A 25546-nucleotide genomic window follows, 5' to 3' on the forward strand; every position below is an offset into this window, starting at 1 on the left:
CTTAATATCCTAATGATTTTTTGCATAAAAGAAAAATCTATAATTTTGACCCATACAATGTTTTTTTTTGGCTATTGCTACAAATATACCCCAGCGACTTGAGACTGGTTTTGTGCTCCAGGGTCACATATATATGTTTATTTGTTGATTGATTGATTGATTGATTGATTTTTGTATTGTGGGATTTGTTGCATGACAACTAAGCATATTTTCTTGCGATTTTCCATCATTGCCATGTAATAAATACAAATTCTCATGACTTTATCATGGAAAAAATTTTAATAATATTATTTAAATTGTATAAAAAGAATTTGTGCAGCATGGTTGTACTCATGGTACTATACATTCAGTCGATGCTGATTTAAATTTAAAAATTACTCTTGTGCTTATAATTATTATGAAATAATGTAACAATGCAAAATCTTTTTTTTTTTTTTACTTTTATAAAATTATTTTAAAAAAGACCAAATAATTTGGAAAGTATGCATGCACAGTTAGCATAAAACTCTAACATCTCCTTAAAAAGTTCTTCATTATACAGTCCACTGCAGCTCTAACCAATGCTCTGAGCAGCACAGATATTCTGACCAAGCCTACATTAATCTCAGTGTGAAAAGGGTCTAACAGCAGGGACCGGCTCTCAGAGCAGCATGTTTTCAGGATCGCACAGTATGACCCTCAGTTTGCATGGAATTGCATGGGATCGCATATGAAAGCCACACGGGTAAATGCTGATCTTCCATTAGTGATCTCATCAGCTTTGACAGCGCTGGGACAGACAATTATTTCCCATGAAGTCTTGCTTTGTGCCTGATTAAATGAGGAGGACAAACTGTCCACTTGGGCTCAGGCTGGTAAGTTTACAAAATATAATCAAATTCAATATATATTTCTTTTTTGTTTGTTCATTGTGTTTCCACTGAACTTTTGCTACATGCAAAAATGACTGTATTTATACATGCATGTTTGCATATGCATGCAACTTCCAAAAAGGCATAAATGATATTTTAAAAACATTTACAAGCTTGTTTTGAAAACATTAGCTGCTGCGTTTGTTTTATTCCCATGTTTAAGTTGTTTCTTTAATTTCACTTAAGCCGTACGCTTGTATTTTTTGTCAGCTGTTCCCCCTTTATGCCTCAAAAGCCTGTTTTATTCTGCTGATGTAGTTGAATGGGGATTATGTGTGAACCACATGTCCAGTCCTTTTGTTTTTACCTTTTTGTTGTCTTTTTGAACCTCGTGGGTAAATGGAGGAAGGTAGAGCAGATGAAAGGGAAATATGCAGCACAGGTCAACAGGAGCAGCAGCGTTTGAGCTGGAGCTCAGCAGAAGGCAACAGGTCTGAAATGAAGGCCAGGCATTACAAAGTAATTAAACTTAAAGAAAAAATACATTATCATGTCCTTAAACTACATCAAGAACTTCTATGAGGGATGTGTAAGTAAGACAACGTGTGTCCGTTTTATTTTCTTTTTTTCTGATGTTTCATTATTTTTGTGGCAAAATCAAGAAATCACATTATTAGGTTTTCTGAATTTTAATATATTTAGTTTTAATGGGTGCTTCATTCTAGCGACAAACTTGTCAACAGATTTTTTTAACGTTTTAGTGAATATTGATTTCACCAGTTTTGTTTGTCTTAGTGGTCATAAAGCAACTGTATGTGTAGTTTTGTGTATTTTTGCGACTTTGAAGCCACCTTTGAGTCTAATTCACTGTAGTATCACTGTCGGATAGCTGTGTACGTGCATTTGTTGCTGCCGTAAAGCAATCGCGGAATTTCGTACTCGCTCATCTCCCAGGGCTGCGTTTCCCAAAAGCATCGAGATCGTAGAACAATCAATTTAGCTCACATGCTTTTGAGAATTGCAGCACAGAACAGTATGATGGCAGAAACTAAGCTTTTCGAAACTTTGAATCAACAGAACCAGTTGCTTCGCAAAACGATTCACTTGTTCGAACCGCTCGAAATGCCAAACGCTAGTGACGCCTACTGGTCAAAACTGTGTAATGGCAACAAAAACTCAGTCTAAAACATGAATAAAAACAGCTTTAACAAACCCATTGTAAATGTTTCATTGAAAGTGTTATCTATTAAATGCAACTAGTATCTGTATAATGTGTATATATGGTTAATCAGCGACTGCTCTTCCTTTTTATTATACAGATGTGTCATTAAGAATGTATACAAACAAACTTATTAAATCGACCCCAGATCAGGTAAAAAATATACAGACACTGGTTCATGGCTTGACTGAATTGACAGAACTGAAATATCCAAACATTTAGAAAAACGTTGTGACGTAACAAAGCCTCATTCCCTGAAATCACGTGACTTCGGCAGTTTGAAACGTGCTCCGAATCACTGATTCGAAACAAATGATTCGCAAAGGTTTCGAAGCTTCACAAATTAGTGATTTAAAATCGCTGGGGTAGCGTGGGAAAGACACAAGCCATTCCCTTTATGATTTTTTGAAACGGTTGCTTTAAATTAAGTTGTTTTATATATGTTCTGACGTACCTATTTTGTTTGATTTGCTGTCTTTTTTTTAGCTCCGGCCTCCGACTGTGATTGGTCAGTTCCACACCCTATTTTTCGGCTCCGTGCGCATGTTCTTCTTGGGCGTTCTGGGATTTGCGGTTTACGGGAATGAGGCCCTTCATTTCAGCTGTGACCCCGACAGGAGGGAGCTCAACCTCTTCTGTTACAATCAGTTCAGACCTGTAACGCCGCAGGTAAAGTTGCAAAAACATCTTAAGTTAGTAATACAGATGGAAAGCTTTAATTGAGTGTCAGATTTTACACGTTTTTTTAACGTGAGAAAAAAAGATTGAAAGGTGTTCTCAGAACAACAGGATTTTACATAAATGTCAGGATGGGGCAAGTTGTCACATACAGTTTAAATGTTGTAATTTTATAATTCATATTTTCTATTGGACTCAATTATTTGTGTTTTATTTTATTTTAAACTAAATGTTGAAAACCAATTAAATACCTAAAAAAGTTGTAAAAAAAACAAAAAACAAAAAAAAAAACAGTTGTGCTGCATAATATTTTTATGGAAATCATGACACATTACAATTCAAAAGTTTGAGGTAAGATTTAAAAAAAATAAAATAATCTATTTATTTATTTATTTGTTATTGCAGTTTACAAAAATAAACCTACCTTACGAAATATTAATTGGGGAAAACTTTTTTGTATTTGAAGGTATTTTGGGCCCTGCAGCTAGTGACGGTTCTTATTCCAGGGGCCGTATTCCATCTGTATGCGGCATATAAAAACATAGACCAAGAGGATATTCTGGAACGACCAACCTACACAGTGTTCTACATCATTTCTGTACTGCTACGGATCGTTCTGGCTCCAGAGTCGTCTCTTTGGATTCCTGGTTCATTCGCTGTACTGCTGTGATGCCAGTTCACTAAAGAAGATATTCAAATTCACTAAGTGTATGGTACCTGAGCACTTTGAAAAGACCATCTTCCTCAGTGCAATGTACATTTTCACCATTATCACCATGATTTTGTGTATGGCTGAGATTTTTGAAATCCTCTGCAGAAGGCTGGGCTATTTAACACATCAATGAAAATCACCAACTTGAAAACCCAAAAGAATGCAAATGTAAAGGACATTTTTCATATAATCAAACTGCATGATTGCATGCCTTCCATCCAAGGGTTTTGACTATTTTCTACCTTACTGTGACTGAAACACTGAGAGAGGCAGAAATAAGTGTTTGTAAATATTTTGCACAATAATAATCTACTGTTCATTTTACTTATTCTCTAAAATAATCAATGACTTGTAATGCTTTTGTCATGAAACATTACTGTCTTGTGTATTATTGTAGATGTATGTTTCATTACAAATATTCAATGCAAATGTAAAGGACATTTTTCATATAATCAAACTGCATGATTGCATGCCTTCCATCCAAAGGTTTTGACTATTTTCTACCTTTCTGTGACTGAAACACTGAGAGAGGCAGAAATAAGTGTTTGTAAATATTTTGCACAATAATAATCTACTGTTCATTTTACTTATTCTCTAAAATAATCAATGACTTGTAATGCTTTTGTCATGAAACATTACTGTCTTGTGTATTATTGTAGATGTATGTTTCATTACAAATATTAAATATCCAATTAAAGTTTTAACTGAAAGTATGCTTATTATAGAATTTGTAATTAGAAACATATAAAATAATGCAAAAAAAGAAGCATATGATAATGTGCTAAAGTATATGGTGAAGTACAAAAAATAATCTGGATTTTTAAAAACATTAGAGATGAAAATATATTTACTTGTTTCTCTGGTTTGTTTATTATTATTATTATTATGCATGTCTCATTTTGAGGTAAGAACACTGTCAACAAGTTTTTATAATAGAACTTTAATTTCAGTTTTTTTTTTCTTTTTTTCTAAAGGACATCTTGTAATCAGAGTAAAACAAAAACAAACAATTAAAAAAGAAGAAATCAGCTGCCTTTATGGGCAAAACAAAAGAAATATTCATGAACTTCTATAAATGATGACCAGTCCATAAGATAAATAACAGTTGTAATTTCTAAAATGCCATAAATTCAACCTAGATACCTCAAAATCTTTAATATGTAATACTGTAAACATGACATGAAAGTTCCTTCAGTATAAACTCAGTTTAACTTCACCATCTCAGCATTTTTAAATACTCAGACTATTAATATAAATACCATAAACTGCCTGCTACTTCATATGATATCCGTATGTTTAATATGAGATAGCACTTATCTTCTTTAAAGACATTTAAAATGACTTAGGCTAAAAATTCATACATTCAAACAGTCAGACAAGTTCACCAGACAAGACCCTTTCATCTGATGGCAAGAAAAACCTGAAAAAGCAACTATCCCTTCAAATATACAATTCATTTTTGTTTACTTCAACACAAGCCACTCTTCAAAAGAAATTACAGTACATGATAGCGATTATGTGTGTGTATTTGTGTAAATATGTATGTGCGTATATGTGTGTATGAACACGTACATGTGTATGTGCACATATAATTGACTTAACAGTGACTGGAATGTTGTGCCATATGATTAATTCAATGAAAATTCATTTAAAAGAGCTTCAATATTGATGACACGGCATTCAGTCTATCAGCTCGCTAGAAAGTGCTTCGAATAGTCATCTTAATGCACGATACTTACCGCTTTTAATATAATAATATGATGTCATATGCAGATCTATACTATTAAAAATGCCTTGTAATGACATTTCTTTGCTTAAGCGCAGAAAAATCTAAAAATTAAATAAGAAAACGTATGATACATTTAGAAAAATACTATACGGTGGAGAAGGTTTAAACTGTTTAAAGAATTTATCAACACTTTTGGGTTCATAATCTTGAACGCACATAATGCAATTAAGTTATAAAGGTGCCAGCAAAAATATACAACAGCATACAAGGCAATGTCGTAGCACAGCTTAATGCAAACTTTAACGTAAATAATAATTGCAATCTCAAAAAGCAACCACGTTACCTCATATTAGTTCAACTTAATGACCACCACTATTGTTAAGTGCATAAATAGGGTACATCGAATGACCTTCTCTCATCGAGGGATATGCAAACATCTTCTTAAAAGGCACAAGCAAAAGTCAAAGACGATTTCAGTAAGAACGGCGACTGGTATTTTGTATTATAATTGGGACGTAATGATGCACTTCCAGTCCTGTGAAACTCAGAATTATAGTTTTCATGAAATACTGATGTAATTTGTTTGCATGTATTGTTGCAAATATGCAGCTTGTACATGTTCAAAGTTGAAATTGATATGGCAGGAGAATATGGCATGTGCATTGAACATAAATGCAAGATGTTGTGCATATTCTGTGTATTACGTTTCTGCCTATGCTACCAAAACTCCTTGGTCAGACTCTAACGCCAAAAACACACTCTAAGCAAGTTTGATTTTGTGCATCTTTGCCTTCCGAAATGTGTCAGACTGCAAGGGGGCGCTAAGGGTCAACTACTGAGCAAGTTAGTTAAAGTTTGTTAAACTTGGCATGTTTACAGCAGCTACCTGAATAATAACACATCCGCGTTAATGGCATAGACACTTAAAGGTAACTCTATCGCCCCCTTGAGTACAGAAGTTTGCAACCGCCAGTGCAACACAAGAACCCACGTAATGTATGTTTAATGCAACCATTGAATACTTGCATGAAGTATGTTTCTGGTCTGAGCTTTAGTTTTAACTTCTGAATGCGATTATACAGTGCTTACAAAGTCAGCTTTTAGGCGATTTATCAGCTGCATCTTCAGATGTGATTCTGAGGGACGCAATAGCTTTTGCACAGATGTAGACACTCTCCTCCTTCTTATCGTCTTTGCTAGGAAGGCCAGTGGAAGAGGTTGCTATTTTTCCACTGTAGGCCACTCCAGGATCTGGGACAGAGGCTGAGGTCCGGCCCGAACTTGCTGTTTCTAATATGTACCCCTGTGGAATTGATGGGAGCGAATTTCTCTCCCCAGCAGCACCAGATGTCGACATGGTGGGCATTCTTATCCCCCCAATAGGGATCATCGGAACAGGCGTTGGCACCTGTCCTTGAGAATGCAAAGGCAAATGGCTGAAGATGTCTGGCTGCAGGGTTGTGGACAGATCTTGACCGCTGCATAGGCCAACAGGAACATACAGATTCTGAGGAGTATCCCCTTGATCCTGAAAAAAAAATGAATGTTGTTCTTGATGCTGACAGATTCATTCTGGTATGTAAACTATTTTCAGAGAATTAAATAAAGTCATCGGACTTGGTGTAGATTTGGTGTGACATTTTTTAAAATGATTATACTGTTATGCCATTAAGGCTTGGCACCAGAATTGGCTGTATAGCAATATTTTACCCAAAAATTCTGGCATTATATTCTTCATGCAGATGTTATTCTATACAAAGAAAGTTTATAATGACCATATATTAACAGTTAATAGTTTACAATTGATAAGGTACACTTTTGTCTCCAAAAGCAATGCGCCTTCCTGTAGCTCAATCAGTATCAGTAAAGCAATGCCAAGGTCACGGGTTAAATTCCAAGGGAAAGCAAGACTTGATTGTGTACCTTGAATGCAATATATGTCGCATTGGATAAAAGCATCTACCAAATGCATAAATGTAAATCTAAAAGCATACCCTTCCGGCGTCTGAGCGCACTCCGATGACTGGTCGAAAGGGAGAAGCTTGAAATCTCACACTCCTTCCCGGATCCATGAGGGTCCTGTGCTGATAAGACCCCCTCCGTGGGGACACGGCCCTGAGCACCCCTTTTTGTCGACCCAGTGGAGACTGCGCTCGTTGCCCCGATGGGTCCAAACCTGTAGGTCTTACAGGTGACAGCTGCCGGATAGGTGAAAACTCCCCTCTGATGCTCAGATCTCTCCTTGGAGAAATGGCCCTTAAAGGAGATGAATCACGGCTTGACAAAAGGTGACATTGTGGTGAGAGATCTCCTTTCGGGGACATGTACCTCTGGCGAGGTGAATCCCAACAAGGCGTCAGCAGTTGAGGTGGGCAAGGCTCAGAGGAACTACTTGACTGCTCAAAGGTCAGATCATCATCAGTACTCGGAGAAGAAACTCCAAGCTGTTCCTTCGGTGGATTGCGGCTCGGGTCAAAGTGTTTAGGGAGACAGCCAGACAGACATAGCTTGTTGACTGCATAGGACTGAGGACTTGTGCTTCTGGACAGTGTTTTTGGTGTAGAATCACCATCACATTCATCATCTTCATCATCATCTTGTTCATCCTCATCAACGCCATCAGAATCTTCCGCATCTGAGAACTGATGTTTAACAGTTGTTTCCACTGGCATGATGCCTAAGGACTTCTGCGTGTCATCTACACAGGCAGTAAGAGAAAAAAAAAATGAAATTAGTGTATTGTTCTAATATTTAATCTTTTACATCTGCAGAAAAAAAGTAGTTTTCTTTAGTGAAAAGCATCTACTTAAAGGGGTCCTATTATGCTTTTTCACTTTTTCAAATTTAGTTAGTCTGTAATGTTGCTTATTTCCTACACATTTTTTTAATACTGTATATAGGGATGCTAACACCTTGCTGCTAACAAATGTAGTTACACTAAAAGCCTTGCTACTTGCATTAGCTATGCTGCTGCCCAGTGTTGCAGAAGTAGTAATATTCCTACCAGCATCCTCTGTATTGTCCATGGTTGTGGGTGAAACTCCAAGTTCAAGGCATTTTTTCATGTGAGCTTTTGACTTCATATGCTTGGTGAGATTCCCTAAAAAACACAGGGGTTATTTTTCTATCCCAATCTTTTGCAATCATGCTTGAATGTGAATGTGGTAAAACCAACCTTTAGTTTTGAAAGCAAAGTTGCAGCACTTGCAGATGTAGGGTCTCACATCCGTGTGCGTTCGTATGTGTTTCTTGAGCATGCTTGGCTTCTTACAACGAATGCCACACTCTTCACATATATACTTTCCCCGACCACGGCCTCTCACGTACACATATTCCTCATTGGACTTATAACTGATAGAAATAAACAACCAGAACATTTCCATTACGATGCGTTACTACAGTCACATATGAACATCAGCATTATCAAAGTACATATACATACCCTCCTTCAAAAATCTTCACACGGACTGGTTCTACTTGCCGTATGGTGGACGCAGCATCCTCTCGTAAAGATCTGCACGTCTGGCTAATGTCTCTTAGCCTAACGTCCTGTTTTGTATCTTCCTCTCTGCAGTCCAGTGTTACCTGCAATAGTGCAACAGACCTTATGGAACAGATGGCTAAATAACGTACAGGTAAATATAGCACAGCAGCAAGTGGCAAATCAGCTAAAACCTACAACAGATAACATACTTGTTCTTGCTTCGGTTTCCAGGGGGTGGAGGCCACAAGTAGTCCAGGTTGATACATGCTAGCAATTGAATAAATAGCATTCTGCCTCCTCTGTTTGGATCGGAGAAGAGCAAGAACCATCCCAGTGCTAAGATCGAGTGGGTTAGGGTTATGGCATCTCACAAACCACGAGGCATACTCTGAGAAATTTGCAGCTGTTTGGGTGCTATTTGGCTTAGTGGAGTTGAGATAGCACCAGCTCACACAAGTAGTAGTGTGAAGACCTGGAAACCTGGAGAACAGTAAAGCACCAGTGATTGCAGAGGGCACTGCACCTATACCAGAACCAGGATGATTGCTAGCCATTATGTGTTCAGGTGTTGGTTTTTGCTCCATTATAGCAGCATCTTGAGGAATTCTGGCAGAAGATAACTCTGGATTGCTGTAAAAGTCTAGGCTGGGCTCATCCATATCTACCTCTTCAGTGACCTCACATGGCTCTGGGGTGCTTCCTGATTTGAAAGCTTTCTTGGGACTTTCTTTTTCAGCTTCAAGATTTCCCAACTCCACAGCACTAAGCTCTTCAACAATCTGGCCATAAATGTTCTCATCTTTGACTCGTTTCTGCTGCTTCGCTTCGATGAAAAGTTCAATGCTACTTGCAGGTGAGAGCATGCGTTTGTTTGCTCCACCACTGGGGGCCTCTGTAGTTGAGATGGTTTTGGAGGTTAATGATAGAGGTATGCCTGTATTTAGCTTTGCTGGTGATGCCTGAGGGCTGCGCAGTAGTCGCCTAGGGTGCCCTGATATTGGAGATAGTTCACAATCTACGTTATTTTGTGGCATGACAATGGCAAGACTTTGACAGGAGGATATTTTGTGATCAATGTAAGAGATAGGATTCTGTGTTTGAGAATCCAGAATATGAGATATACTAGTGTATGTTACGTTCCCGTAAGATGGTACTTGCATCTGAATTCTAACAGGAACTAGCAAACCAGACGTACTTTGACTGGCTAATGCTTGCTGAGCTTGCGATAGCACTGCTATCGTTGACAAAACATTGCCTAAACTCTGGGAGCAATCTTCCTGGGGTTTTCTTAAGCTAATATAAGATTCAGCTAACTTGGATTCTTCAGGCTCTTTCTTAATAAAAAGCATTATGCTATCCATATCATAAACACTGGGTTTAGCATACTGAGATGAGGCTTGCACTGGACTATATTGTTTGTGCTGGGGAGAAGGACCACCAGAAATCAAAGTGTACCTCATTTTCTCAATGGATCCCTCAGGTGTAAACGGTTTGCTTGGAGAGGTTGTTCTCTTGCTCATTTCATCTGAGACTGTGCCGCCTTGCATCTCGGGTTCACCACTTAATGATGCCTGCCTAACCAAGAAGGCCCTTCTACGCTCTTTAACCTCCTCTTGCCTAGATGTAGATGAAGGACAAAGACTACCATAATCGAAAGACTTGCTTCGAAATTCTGGAACCTCCGAGGGTAAATTATAAGGTGCCTGCTCTGAAGCAGAACGTCTCATCACTCGGTGATGACTCTGTGAACTTCCTGGTACAGATAAAAACTCCAAAGGCTTATTAAACTCATCTGGGTTGGATTGAGACACAAGGTTAATGTTTTCCTCTCTGTCAAGGGACTGGGAAAAACTTGAGCTGTGAGACAAATTGCTATCTTGACTTGGGCTTCTGGAAAGACTTGTGCAAGCGGATTCAAAACTAGATTCCCCAGATGAACATTCCATCTCTGCTAATCTCAAACGTTTCTTTTTGGGTGGTAGTTTTTCCATTGGAAACTGTGATAGGGTCTCACTCCTCTGTGGCCACTGGAACTCTTCAGTGTGCTTATCCCTTTGCTTGACCCCTACTTCCGGAAGTTTTTCCGGTCTGTCAGGCTCCACGGTTACTCTGATCTCTGGAACTTGGATAGTAGACTGAGATGTTGGCTGCTTACTCATGTGAAGCTTTTGGTGACGAAAACCACTGCATCCCCATTGCCAGTCTGCTCCTTCTGTTCTGTGACCCTCCATGCTGTGCTCCTTCTCCATGAATCTGTAAATGGCAATTTTGTCTAAGGGATGTGATCTAACATCAATTGACTTTTCTGAAGAGTTTAGTCGGTTTAGGGAATTTGTGTGCTGTATGACAGAGATAACATTGCTGCCAGCCCTTCTCTCAGTGTCAGAAAAGGCAGCATCTAAAGTAGTTGGCTTTGTCTCAGTGTCCTCTGAGTGTACAGAAGGCTTGTCTTGCACATGAAAGTCATCTTCCTCCAAGACATTTTTGTCTTTTCGTCGTTTCCTTGTGGAAGTTTCTGATAAATGGCTTGGAAAAACAGAACACGACTCGGTTTCTTGATAATTTTCAGCACCTAATTTGGAATCATCTACACTGTGAATTTTCAAGTCTGATTTTAAGCTACAGGCCAGATGAGTGTAGCAGTCTGATTCTGTGTGTCCTTCGTTAGCTGAGTGCTCAAACGCAGCTTGCCGCATGAGTCTTCTCATACCCATTGCGGCCCGGTAGGTGACATCAGCACCTGTCATTCTCTCATCAAATGAGTTACTGCTTCTTAGCCCTTGTGGTGTATTCAGATTCGAATTAGATGAGGTTGGAAGAGAATTACTGCGCAAGAATACACTACTCTCTGAAGCGGTTTCCAGAAGGTCAGAGCTAGGGATTTGACATTCTTGGTAATCTTCCTCTTGGAAGGACTCAGAATCAATTTTTATTGATCGGACTAGGTCTTTTTTGCTTCTGTGAATGGAGGAGTCTGCGTCAACAGGCATTATGCCTTTGTTCAGTGTAATCATGAAGCTAGATGTGGCTTCATTTATGTCTGTCATGCAGGTTTGTACAGTGATTGATTGCTTTGGCCTGGTTGTTGGCCTATAACATTTCCCGAACATAATTTCTTGATACGATTTGGCACTTGCGCTCGACTGGTTGAACTGTTGCTCGGCACTCTCAGAACGCGAGAAGTATCCTGAATCAGTGCTGCCTTTACTGTATGAACTGGGCAGAGAAAGAGACTGATCAGAGTCTTGATTTTTCTTCTCCGAAAGACGAAGTGCCAGTTTTTGCTTGATGGTGGAGAACTCAACCATCTGGTCCACCTGAGCAACAGCAGCAGGTGCCGTCATTTCCCGGAATTGCCATAAAGATACTTTTCCTGCTGACCCTGATGTTCCTGATGTTTCTTTGATATGGCTTGTTGTATCTAAGGACAAGTCCTCCACAACTTCTTCATCAGTGTCACTGCTCTGCTCAGCATCAGAATGCATTTCACCTTCTGCTACCACCAACTCTTCATCCATATGCTTGCTGTCTTGTTCTGAAAATGAAACCAATCCTGCTTTTACTGCATGGGTGTGAGATTTTCTGTGTTTGTACAGGTTGCTCTTAGTTTTAAATGAGAAACCACAAGGAATACACGGATATGGTCGTTCGCCAGTATGAGAACGGATGTGCTTCTTTAGTACGCTGGGTTTGGCACAAGCTCTCCCACAATACTGGCATATATACTTCCCAGTCTTAACCGACTTCTGCTCCTTTTTGAGAAGGCCCTCTGACAACAGCTCATATTCCGATTGAAGATATCGTTTGTTTGGGAGAGGAATGTTCTTCCTCCTGAGCTGGATGTGACACTGTTCTCTAGATTTTGAGGTAAGAATATTTCCTGAAGCAAGGACCTGTGACTCCACACCAGGAGATGGACTTACAGCTGGGATCTGGGGTTGCTCCGCAAGTCTTATTTTGTCCTCTGAGCCAGAGGATTGGCCTCTTTGGGTCATCTCAGATGGCAAATCTTTTTCGTCATCTTCGAAACTGATAATCTGTTTGGGACGTTGCGCGTCACCTGAGGTTTTAGCAGCCTCCATGATAAGGATTTGCTATCTACAGTTGCTACATTGCCCTTAGTTTTGTCACAATGAACATCGTCTTGCTTTGATGAAAGTTCCTTTTTTAACGTGGATTAATAATCCTTCAGTGCTTTAAAAAGTTCTCTGTGATTGTACAGCAGTCAGTCCAACAGCATCATTTTCAAAATGATGAAATAATCATTTCCATATGTTCAAGAGCATGTTCAGTCAAGTTGTTTAAAAATGGTCTCCATCTCTATATGCGTTTAAGCCTGGGCACCACATCCAAATTGTCTGCAAACAGAAAAAAAACACATGTCAGTAAACAAATTCAAAATGTTTTAAGTATAGTGAAGAATAACTTGAAGAGTATAATAAAATGCTGAGACAGTTATTTAAGTACAAAAGCCATCTTCAAGCGTCTTATGGGCCAAATTGGCCCATAAACTCACCATGCCCTGAGTAGAGTATTTCTGAAGGCAGTCTGCCAGCACCATCTCTGTTTTTCTGAGGTTTGTAATTGATGTGAAGGTCGTCTCAAACTGTAAGGTCAGGAATTCCTCCATTAGAGAATTAACCAAACTACAAGTACAGCAAGTACTCAGGTGGGGATAATGCAATTTATCTCTGTAACACCATCAATCATTCTGCACTCTAATCTCTATTTGGAATGTTGTTTTTTCTATTCAAAGGAAAACTCTTGCATTTGAAATAAAAACATTTAAAAAAAAATCAAATATAGCAAAGCGCTAATCCTGAAACATGAATGAAGATCGACTGAATAATATAGACTACCATTCAAAAGTTTGAGGTCAGTAAATTGTTTTGAAAGAAATTAATACTAAAACTTTAAGTATTAATCAGCAAGGATGCATTAAATTTACAGTAAATTTGACAGTAATACATTTACAATGTTACAAAAGACTTATATTTCAAATAAATGTTGTTCTTTTGAACATTCTATTCATCAAAGAATCCTGGAAAAATGTATTATGATTTCCACAAAAATATTAAGTAGCACAACCGTTTCCAACATTGATAATAATAATAATAATCATCATTTTTAAAAAGTTTCTTGAGCACCAAATTGGCATATTACAATTACTTCTGAAAGATCATGTGAGACTGAAGACTGGACTAATGATGCTGAAAATTCAGTTTGCCATGACCGGAATAAATCAAATTGTAAAATATATTAAAATAGAACAGTTATTTTAAATTGTAATAATATTTCACAATATAACTGTTTTACTGTGTTTTTGATTAAGTAAAAGCATCCTTGTTGAGCATTTAAGACTTTTTTCAAAAACATTGAAACAACTTATTGACCCCAAGTTATTGAATCTTGTTTCATCTTCAGAAAAGCAATAAGGCACCATGCACATTTATTTGTTTCTTAGTGCATTACAAAAGTCACAAAACAAATTCTTCTGAATGATTTCATACTGGCTAGGGAAAGAGTGCTATGAAATCTGTTTTGAAAATGTTCAATGTAATGATGGATCCAAGAGATTCAGAAGAAATATTGTAGAAGATTAAGAATCTGGCACTGAAAAACCACATAAACAAAACAAATACATGTCAGGTACCTTGTAAAGTCAAGTACCCTGTAAAGAGAGTCTAAAGACTAGTGAATGAACCAATGAATCTTCATCCGTGAAGCAACACAAATGTCTGACCAAATTACACTAAAGTTTAAATTTTATTGGTCAAATAAGTCAACAGGTATAGTGCCACAATATTAAATAGAAAATTAAACAATAATATTGCTACTTACACCACCTCTGCCTACACTCTTTGAAAAGACGTGCAAAAATAATTACCATCTGCATACATCAGAGTTTGTATAATGAGGTTACATAAGGTTATCTGGTTCAAACCTCTTAACTAGGACATTCAAACTCTGCAAGCAATCAGAGAAGAAATATCAAGCTCCGCCAGGCTATAAAGTCTAAAACCGAACCTTGACATGGTCTACAATGAAGTCAAATGTTTCCCACGGGTCGAGTTAGTGTCTAAACAGCCTGTCTGTCAGGAGATAGCGAGCAGAGGAGAGAGCTGATGTAGGAATGACAAAACACAGCGATGAGTTGTGCTTTTTTCAAGGTCAATCTCAATCCTGCATTTTCCTCAACACATTGGAGGAGAGATATGGTGGATAAACCTGCCAGAGGCTAAATGCACCTTTAAAAACTGGGCTGATAAGTTAAATGTGTCAGTGGTGTTCAGTATTCAGACACGAGGCAATAATCACATCAAATCTGTCCAAGTAACATGATGCTATTTCATCATTTAAGAACAACATCGAAAGTCTGCAAGTGTCCAAGTTTGACCTTCAATCATCCTTTGGATGATCAGACATGCATCTGCATTAATGCATCTACAATAACAACAACCGGCGCAACATGTCAAAGCCAGAGGCGGGAAAATATAGCCAGACTCAAGAGAATGTCATTACGTCATATATCAGCCCCCCTTGGCATCACTACCCAGCGGGATGCCTGGCTTCTCATGAAATACAGCAGTGTTGTGTCCTAAAACTACAGCAGGAACAAAATGTCCATAAAAGAGCTTATCCTGCTTCAAAAAAGCAGAGCAGTCAAGGACTGACTTTGACGAGTCATCTGCTTTTGAGTCCAAGTAAGACGTACAACACAGTGATTGCCATCAATCTACAAACCTGGTGTCCAAATTCAGCCTTGTCCAGTGTCCTGATTTCCTGCTTCCCGTATTGCTGTACATCACCTTCAAGAAAAGACAAATGTGCCAGGAATAAGTCTCAACAGTCATCCATGTCTTGCTCAATGAGAGTACATTAGAAGAGCTACAGATGTAAGCGAGTCACCACAGAAAATACCTCATTGAGACGCGTATACAGGAACAAAAATAGAAAAGGGGCCCTGCGAAGGGTTATGCAACGTCCCACATTCGAGGCCACTTTGGCATCAGCGCAGGGAGAAGTGAATGGCCATGCTGCTTGTGAAAATGAGTTGGAATCGGGAAGGTTTAGATTAGAATAAAGCATAAAACCTAAACAGCACTGAAATAAAAGATTCAAGCTGTGTATAGGATTGCGGTATACAGCAGAAATAGCAAGTAGTGTGCTAATATGCTATTCCGAACACAGCGTTAGACTGAAAATCCTGATAGCTCACATATTAGTCATGTTTAGCTCATGGGTGTGATAAATTATCAGCAGTATCTTAAAAGCAACATGAAATCATAACTAACATTTAAAATACATGTTACTGGCTTTATTTTACATGATTTAAACCTGGTGTCCAAATTCAGCCTTGTCCAGTGTCTCCAGTCAAATGCAGATGTGCTCATAATTCCTGCTTCCCGTATTGCTGTACATCACCTTCAAGAAAAGACAAATGTGCCAGGAATAAGTCTCAACAGTCATCCATGTCTTGCTCAATGAGAGTACATTAGAAGAGCTACAGATGTAAGCGAGTCACCACAGAAAATACCTCATTGAGACGCGTATCCAGGAACAAAAATAGAAAAGGGGCCCTGTGAAGGGTTATGCAACGACCCACATTCGAGGCCACTTTAGCATCAGCGCAAGGAGAAGTGAATGGCCATGCTGTTTGTGAAAAGCAATTGGAATCAGGAAGGTTTAGCATAGAATAAAGCATAAAACCTAAAATGCACTGAAATAAAAGATGCAAGCTGTGTATATAGAATTGCAATATATAGCAGAAATAGTAAGTAATATGCTAATATGCTATTCCGAACACAGCATTAGACTATTTACAACTGGGACTGAAAGTCCTGATTGATGACATATTAGTCATGTAGCTCATGAGTGTGATAAACTGTCAGCAGCATCTTAAAAGCACCATGAAATCATAATTAACATTTAAAATACATGTTAGTGGCTTCATTTTACATGATTTAGTGATGCACATTATTACAGAACAAAGTTTTTCAGCAGCGCTGGTTCCGGGAGTATTTTTCCCATAGGAATGTTTTTAAAAGTCTTAGTTTGAGTTATAAGCCACGAATCAAACCAACCAGCTACGAGGAGAACCACAACATAAACTTTGATTTGAAGCAAAAAATATATGAAAATTCGGACAAAGAGCTTAACGGATTTAATGAAGAGAAGAACTACAATCCCATAAAGCATTGCAATGACAGAATCAAATAAAAATAATGGTGAAATATAAAATATTTGATTTAAAGGTGTTGATGTTATATTGAAACAATGTATTATAAATTTGTTTTGTTCTGTTTTTTGAAAGTGATTTCAGAGCTTATGTCATTCACAATTCTTCATGGAAGTGGGCGGTTCTTTTGCTGTGATTTGCTTGTTGTGATTCTCTGATTGATGGAGATTTCTTTGCAGAATTGGTAATGTAGTTTTTCACCAGGAATTAAGCTGTTTAATGATTATTTTAAAAATAAGTTGCCTTCAGCATAAGCATATACCATCGTTTAACAATCCCAGAGCTCACAGTCGCTCACTGTCTTTAAATGTTTGTAAGTTATCGTTAAAAATCAGTTCCAACATGGAGAAAATATATAAACACACACACACACACATATATCAAGCCCCGCTCAGGGTGGTAAATCCTCACTACTTCTCAATTGGTCGGTAACCTTGACCTTTCAACACAATACAATTTACACCACTAAAAATATTTGACCTGCCGTGACTATCGTCTTAAGTTACAGTGGGGGAAGACAACTGGGTGCTGCATTAGAAGAGTGGAGGGGGTCAGGATAACATGATACAGTACAGATTCCGTCTTTGTGTTGTAGTCAAAGTCTGTTAAGTAACATTAGAGCTCTCCAGTATTAAAAAAGCAAGCCAGTGTCACTTTCACTATTGCTCATATTGCTCAGGGCTAGCGATTTGATCAAACCCCAAACCCTGAGCATTACATTTTGGCAAGCAATTTATTTTGATTCCTCAAATCTAGTAATTCTAATCCTAATTCTTGATTTACCTAATAATTGACTTACATTACAAAAAAAAAACTAATTTTCTTCCTCAGTTAATTTGTCTTGTTTTCCAGTACAAATATCACATTCTTAAATCAAGATGCATTTACTTAAGAAGCACATATGGCTAAAATATTAAGTTATGTTTTCTGAAAAATTAGTGTAGGCTTAAATCAAGTGAAAAAATTAAGTGATAGTAAACTAAAGACATGAATGATCCCTCAAATCTTAAGCCTTGATAATAGACTTACACTGCAAAAAAATGACTCTCTTACTTTGTATTTTTGACTTTTGTGTAATACAAATATCTATACATTCTTAAATCAAAAAGCATGTACTTAAAGGGATAGTTCACCCAAAAATTTAAATTCTGTCATTAATTACTCACCCTCATGTCGTTCCAAACCCATAAGACCTTCGTTCATCTTCGGAACACAAATTAAGATATATATGATGAAATGTGAGAGCTCTCAGACCCTGCATAGACAGCAACGCAACTGTAATGTTCCCATGTCCAGAAACGTAGCTATCGTGGGCGGGGCCTGTCTGTGTGACGTCACAAAATGGCTCGATTTGAGAAAGGGGAAAACATTTAACCAGATTAAAAAAAAAAAACACTGGGTGGATTTTTAGCATTATAGGGGGGTTGTGTACACACACTGGCAAAACACATTTCAGTTCAAACAACTTGTAAAAGTGCATGTAGCATCATATGACCCCTTTAAGAAGCAAAATAACTTAAGAAGAAAAAAAACTTTTTCTGAAAAATGTAAGTAAATGTATCTTGATTTAAGAATGTAATTTATTGATATTTATACTGGAAAACACGACAAAATACTTGCTAAGAAAGTCATATTTTGCACTGTGTAATTGCCATCCAGTGGAGAATAAAACAAGGCAAAGAAATCCCATAGACTTTCATTGAAGAAGGGAACCAAGCTACATCAACACAAGCAACCACACAGAAATGTGCTAAAAACTCACACAGAACTCTTTAAGCATCAGCACAGAGACACTCAAGCAATGGTGCAGCATGTTTTGCATGGGCAACTACCCCTCTGTGCTTGAATAGTGATATTTTGCTAAGTCGGGAAAGCTGTGTGGACGTCTAGTTTATCAGATATGTTATAGTACAGAAGCAGTCCTGGAGATCACTTCATTTACTTTCACAGAATGCAGTAATGCATCATAGTGACACGAGCAGCCAGCGGAGGAGGAACGTTTGCACGCTATCAAATCACATGCAAATGTGCAGATTTCCACTGGTCAGCAAACTCCTGTGCCTTAAAGCCAAGCAGCGGTATGGAGCCCCCGCTGGGACAGACCATCATATTTATAGAGAGACGAGAGACTTGACCTTCAATGCTTGTGGAGGATCAGCCATTTCAGGGCTGTTCCACAGTATACTTAATGCAGAATATAGAAAGCTGCAGTGCCTTGTGCTCTATATATACGGCCTGTCTGTGCATGTCAGAGTCTGTTCTGGGAGTCATAAACCAGAGGATTGACCCCTATGTTTACTTTGCCATTAGTTTGCATTGTTGGGCTTGTTAACTATGCCAGTATTTTGGTTCAACTGGCCTTTTATTACATAATATATTAGTAATATATTGTAATATATTATTACAATTTACAATAAATGTTTACTAATTGAATATATTTTAAAATGTCATTTATTCCTGTGATTAAAGATGATTTTTTTATCATTACTCCAGTCTTCAGTGTCACATGATAATTCAGAAATCATTCTAATATACTGATTTGCTGCTCAAGACAAATTTATATTTATTATCAATGATGAAAACAGCTGTGCTGCTTAATATTTTTGTGGAAACCATTATTCATCTTTTTTTTCAGGATTCTTTGATGAATGGAAAGTTTGAAAGAACAGCATTTATTTAAAATAGAAATCTTTTGTAACCGTATGAAAATCTTAACTGTCACTTTTGAACAATTTAATGCATCCTTGTTGAATAAAGGTATTCATTTTTTAAATATATAACTTATTTTGCACACCATGATATTTACATATTTAAAAATCTAATATCCTCTGACTAACTGACTAATCATCATTATCAAGTATGTGCAGATTCCTACTAGACAGGTTTGATAATGGCACTAAAAGTGTGCCATATGCAAATGGCCTTGATCTGGAAATGATACTGTAAATGCCACTCACCACGCATGTGCTGTGCAGAAATGAGGAATGTTCCCATGGCAACCAAACGACTATTCCTGCTGCGTTTCGCGTTCTTTGTCTCACATAAGTGGATATTCAATAAGCCAACAGGCATCTTCTGCACCTGTGACATCCCATGCTCCGCTAGAGCCCCTTATACACAACGCCACATATAACCACTGCACACAACAGATGGGAATCAGGAAAATCACATGCATCTTTTACCAGGTAACCTACAAATGTGTTTAGTTTGATATAAAGCACATTTTTAATGATTTTAGTCCATGTACTGTAGAAAAAGATCTTTAAAGGGATTGTCACCCCAAAATGAAAACTGTATCTTTATTTATTTATTCCTTTAGTTCCATATAGTTCCAAACCTGTATGCTGCTATATTTTCTATGGAATATCTAAGTAAAAATTTTGAAGAATATTCAAACGGCTTTTTCATAGAAACCAAGCACTTAAAAAAGCAAAACAGCTTTAAAGTAGTCCATTTCATTCTGACTGACTCTCACAGACTGAATCTCAAATCTCTAAACAAGTGTGTTGTACGTGTATATGATTCACTAGTTTAAGGACGTGGAATGGAGAATACATTTATTAAATAAAAAAAAAGACTTAAATTTCAGCCGAAGTCAACAAAGCATTTGACTCAACTGAAGCATTGTGTGACTTCAGGAAACTATACCGTACAAATAATTTTTCAAAGTTGTAAATAAAACAAAGATTATTGGAGTATTTTTTACAATAAAATACTATTTTCACTTCAAAGTTTCACTTTTAATTCAATGTGTTACTTGCCGTTTCTTTGTAATAATCATAAAAAATATTAGCAATTTCTGAGTGAAAATTGTTTCTACACCACATTTTGTACACTGTAAAATGACTTTTCAAAGTTGTAAATAAAACAAAGATTATTTCTGTACAAAATTTCATTTTTAATTTTATGTATTACTTGCAGATTCTTTGTAATTATTTGTGAAGTTCACTAGCAATTTCAGAATGAAAACTGTTTCTACACCAAATGTTTCTCAGTGTATAATGCACAAGCCATATAGACTACAGTTATGATTCTATAATGGTGATTTTGGTTTGTTTTACAGGTTTGGAGCCAATGTCAAGATTTTTGGGTGTTCTGTTTCTGCAAAGCAACGACTGTACGTTTCAGTTCTCACTGTGCATCTTCCCACTCTTTCTCCGACTAGAGAAGGTCACAAGCTTCAGTTTTAAAATAAATGCCTTGAGTTTCTCAGTGTTAGATGAACAGTGTTCTCTGATCACCATGGCAACACATGCTAAGTGCTATTTCACAGTGAAAACTAACAATGAATGAGCTTCAGTTCAAGTGTGTGAGAAAGACTAGAATCACTAGGACTCCATACATCACGATCAGAACCATTGTAACATGTCTGGACAGAGTTAATGCATGTCAAAACATGCCCAGACAAGCTCTGTTGACCAATGCCAACTCCAGTGACTAATATATATATATATATATATACCAAAAAATCATATAAACACAAAATCCAAGGCAGTTGGTAGATTCCAGACAGTTTTGGTTTATACTACACTTTTAAAAATAAAGAGAGTTTTAACATCAATCCTACAGTAGACCCTTTTTGCATTCCCCGAAAAACCTTTCAGTAAAACGTTCTTGAAAGAACAATTTTTTTTCTTAGTATGAAGAACAATTTAATGTTCTAAAGAACCTTTTTCAACTATAAAGAATCTTTTGTGGAATGGGAAGGTTCAATGGATGTTAAAGGGATATTTCACCCAAAAATTAACATTTTTATCATCATTTAGATATAGATATATTAGATATTTTGAAAAATGTTGGCAACCAAACAGTTGCTGGTAGAGATTGAATTCCATAATTAGTTTTTTTTCCCCATACTATGGAGGTCAATAGCCAGCAACTATTTTGTTATCGAATTCTTCAAAATATCTTCTTTTGTGTTCAACAGAAGAAAGAAATTCATTCAGGTTTGGAACAACTTGATGGTGAGTAAATGATGACAGAATTTTTATATTTGGGTGAACTAGCCTAACCCTTTAAATGTTCTTCATGGAACCAACAATTCCAATAAAGAACTTTTAATTTTAAAAGTGTAACAGTCTCAAAATTGCTAAATGTTGGTCAATCAAGTACAATTATGGGCAAAATGTTGGCTTAAATATTAAACTATAGAAAGAGATATTTACAAAAAAATTGACCAAAAGGCCAATCCTAATCACGTGCCAGGATGAAATGCCATCACACTGCCATTACATTAGTATGTTCAGATCATAGTTTAGTTCAAACTCTCTCACCTGGCCAGATCTTCTCATTGAAACCCACTGCTCTCCTTCAGGTCAGGTTAAACAGTGCAGGTCCCATCCTCAGTGTGTGACTGCCAAGACTCCCATTTTACACCGACTTCTCTCCATTAGGCACAGCTACAGCACCCTTACTTACTCACAAGAGCAGTGGGAAGTGGAAAATGATCATGTTTCTTGGCATAAACAGGTGCTTGTTGATTGGTTGAGGGCTGATGTCCATCACCGTGACAACACGCTGCTGGCAACAGCAGCAGCCGGAGAGGAATATACTTAGGGACAGAAATAGATTTCTGCTCACTCTGGAGCGCCACAATCCCAGCGCAGAGGAAGGGAGGGAAAGCCGGAGGGAATCTGAGACGGAAGATGAACACAGACATAAGAAAACAAGGACATTAGTTTAGAATATCACACCTGCAGCGCGCCATACTGCTCAATGTGTGCGCAGAGCCGTGCTGTGGGGATTTATTAGCACAACCTAAACATAAAGTTTGAATATGAAACTAGATTTATATATTTTCTGAAGATAATGTAGCACTTGCATATGCAGAAAAATGTTAAGGCTGTTAAAGGCTACTAAATTATCTAAAATCTGCTGTTCACATATTACTACATGCCTTCTGTCGTCTGATTGATGGTTCACACTTTTTAAGCAAGTAAAAGGTTTTTTAGTATCATTGTAAAAACATCCACCTTCAGCTCGTGGTTCACGTGTCTTTTTGCTGTGAAATCTGATTTTTGTAAAGTAAACGTAAGGACAACTTTTATGTTGTTAGTGATATTTCAAGAAGAACACTTACTGGACTGAATCAACTTAGGTTTACTTGATTATCTATATTTCATTTTTTAGGAAAATCATGTTCAAATGTGAGTATCAAATATGATCATCAGGCTTTTGAGGAACGTTTCTTTGTTCGTCTCTCTATCATCATTGTATTGCATTGCTTTATGTTTTAATCATAAAACTAAGCATTTAAATATTATCTTACTAAGACAAATTATTGGAGATATAGAGTGACAACTGATATTTATATGCATTTTATGTAAGTAGTCTGCTATACTGTTATAAAGATCTCAGTTTTTGTCCATTAAAATATCAGCATCTGCACCAAATTGCATAATTTTCACCCAGTTTGGGCCTCTGAATAAAACATTTTGCCCAGTTCTTATAATCCACAAGGGAAAATTTGTACATTCATCAATAAGCTAACAATAAAATCAACATGCTTCTGCAGCTCACATGATTTGAGACATTCATTCATGTCTATAACACAAATGCTTAAGTTTCTGATACAGATAACATGTTACAAATCACTAACTCCAACATTTCAGCAATATAGTGTTAAAGGGTTAGTTCACCCAAAAATGAAAATTCTGTCATTAATTACTCACCCTCATGTCGTTCTTGAACCACTGATGTCATATGGATTATTTTAAAGATCTCCTTGCTACGATTCTGGACTTGGGAACATTTCAGTTGCGTTGCTGTCTATGCAGGGTCAGACAGCTCTCAGATTCCATCAAAAATATCTTAAATTGTGTTCCGAAGATGAACGAAGGTCTTACAGGTTTGAAACGACATGAGGGTGAGTAATTACTGAATTTATTTAATACACGAGTTTCACAATTTGAGTTGAATTACTGAAATAAATTAACTTTTCCACGACATTCTAATTTATTGAGATGCACCTGTATATAATAAGTTTGGAAATTTTAGAGAAATGCTTTATAAATGCACTGTAACTAAACCCATTAGATTTTAGCCGACTAAATTTACTGTAGATTTAGTCGACTAAAATCTTATGATATTTAATCGACTAAAACTAGACTAAAACTAAAAACAATTCAGATGACTAAAATATGACTAAAACTAAATGGTATTTTAGTCAAAAGACTATGACTAAAACTAAATCAAAATTTGCTGTCAAAATTAATATACTGTAAAAAATCTGCTACAATTAGTTATAACAACTTAAAATTTGTTGAAATAACTTAATCTTAAACTTAATCCAATTTAAGTAAACTAAACTAAAGTTTACTGAACTTATAGTTTAAAGTCAAGCATGAACACTTACTTTTTTTAAGTTGAAAGAACACATTATTAATTACCTATTCTAATGTTGAATTTTAAGTTGTGATAACTAATCGCCGATTTACTCGGAAATAGCTAGTAAATTTCACAAATAATTAGAAATGGCAAGTAACACTTTTAATTAAATGTGAAATTTTAAAGTGAAATATTATTTTCTTGTAAAACTTACTTCAATAATCTTTACTTATAACTCCGAAAATTTTTACAGTGTAATAGTAAACAATAGAAAGGCTTATATGAGTTTAGCTACACCTGAATTTCATTGATCATCTTTATTCAGGTCACAGAGAGCGACAGCCGTGGTTTAATGGACATAATTCAGCGAATTGTCTGCCATCCTGTGATTTGTTGAAGGTCTGCCTGTCTAAACGGCCGTGATATTCATTTACAGCCTATTGATACAGAGCTGCAGCTTCTGTACATCTGAAGGCACCGGAAATCTGCAAAACGCTCGTAACGACCCGTTTTAATGTAGTAATTTGGCATACTTCCAAGGCAGGATATTTATGTAAATATCAGGACTTGATTGGAAATGTTGCTGTTATATATCAGAATGGAGTGAGGAACTAATTGAGAAATAAGATGGATTCGTGTTATCAATTTTAATAACATGCACTTTACAGGAACATTCACATTTTAATTTTGTGTTGACTTTTTTTCTATTTGAATCAAATTACATTTCTTGCCATATTTCTACAATATCTTATCAGTTTTATTTGAATATCATTGATTTACTAGAATAGTTTTTGTTACTATTTTGAATTAGATTTTATTTTTATGTTTTGTTGTGAGTTTTGTCATTTGTTCTAGTTTTTTTTTTTAAATGTCTATATAGTTTTTATTCATTCATATTAGTTTATTTAGTTTTAGTTATTTTAGTAATTCAAGCTAAACTAAACAAAAATTAGAAGTGCTGCCTTTGCTGAAATAAATTAAGCTTAATTTTTTTTTTTTTTTTAGTTAAAGGGGTGGTTCATTGCGATTTCTCTTTTTTAATGTTAGTTAGTGTCTAATGTTGCTGTTTGAGCATAAACAATATCTGCAAAGTTACGAAGCTGAAAGTTCAATGCAAACGGAGATATCGTCTTTTTAATGGATTCACAAGTTTCAAAATAAATGCTCTTAAGCAGCGGTTCTTAATACTGTTCCTCGCGTCCCCCTGCTCTGCACACACTCTGCATCTCACTCTCTCTCACTCTCTCTCACTCATTCAGCTCAGCTCCAACAATGAACTGTTACAATTATACACTTATTTTCACATAG

At 36.8% G+C, this 25546-nt stretch overlaps 2 protein-coding genes across 4 annotated transcripts; one reads left to right on the forward strand and one right to left on the reverse strand.

The window, feature by feature from the left end:
- Nucleotides 1-1401: 1401 nt before the first annotated feature.
- LOC107733535 (gap junction epsilon-1 protein) lies at nucleotides 1402-3609 on the forward strand. The gene is given in 4 exon segments (XM_074560155.1): nucleotides 1402-1440; nucleotides 2557-2739; nucleotides 3215-3360; nucleotides 3362-3609. Coding segments are annotated over 4 exon segments (600 nt in total). The 3' UTR covers nucleotides 3594-3609.
- An 875-nt stretch (nucleotides 3610-4484) lies between these two features.
- hivep2b (HIVEP zinc finger 2b) lies at nucleotides 4485-22242 on the reverse strand. Of its 3 annotated transcripts, XM_016545175.1 has the most exons (9): nucleotides 22186-22242; nucleotides 16012-16098; nucleotides 13190-13279; nucleotides 8883-13031; nucleotides 8632-8774; nucleotides 8365-8540; nucleotides 8194-8289; nucleotides 7184-7887; nucleotides 4485-6717 (listed from the first exon to the last, which is right to left on the reverse strand). In XM_016545175.1, the coding sequence occupies exons 4-9, from the start codon at nucleotides 12753-12755 to the stop codon at nucleotides 6283-6285; spliced, it is 5427 nt and encodes a 1808-aa protein (XP_016400661.1). In that variant the 5' UTR covers nucleotides 12756-13031; nucleotides 13190-13279; nucleotides 16012-16098; nucleotides 22186-22242; the 3' UTR covers nucleotides 4485-6282. The 3 variants fall into 3 exon arrangements, with proteins under 3 accessions (XP_016400661.1, XP_016400669.1, XP_016400678.1); XM_016545183.1 differs by lacking the exons at nucleotides 16012-16098; nucleotides 22186-22242 and adding an exon at nucleotides 15418-15579; XM_016545192.1 differs by lacking the exons at nucleotides 13190-13279; nucleotides 22186-22242 and having other exon boundaries at nucleotides 16012-16188.
- Between the last annotated feature and the right edge of the window lie 3304 nt (nucleotides 22243-25546).

Source organism: Sinocyclocheilus rhinocerous, unplaced genomic scaffold (assembly GCF_001515625.1).
Source record: "Sinocyclocheilus rhinocerous isolate Xijiao unplaced genomic scaffold, SAMN03320098_v1.1 scaffold853, whole genome shotgun sequence".
NCBI classification, from domain to species: Eukaryota; Metazoa; Chordata; class Actinopteri; order Cypriniformes; family Cyprinidae; genus Sinocyclocheilus; species Sinocyclocheilus rhinocerous.

Excerpts from the sequence above, each read along its gene's own strand:
- hivep2b (XM_016545175.1), bottom strand. The coding sequence starts at position 12,755 with ATGGAGGCTGCTAAAACCTCAGGTGACGCGCAACGTCCCAAACAGATT. Across the intron at positions 8,775-8,882 it reads GGAAACCGAAGCAAGAACAA|GTAACACTGGACTGCAGAGA; the intron begins GTATGTTATCTG and ends GCACTATTGCAG. Across the intron at positions 8,541-8,631 it reads GTGAAGATTTTTGAAGGAGG|TTATAAGTCCAATGAGGAAT; the intron begins GTATGTATATGT and ends TATTTCTATCAG.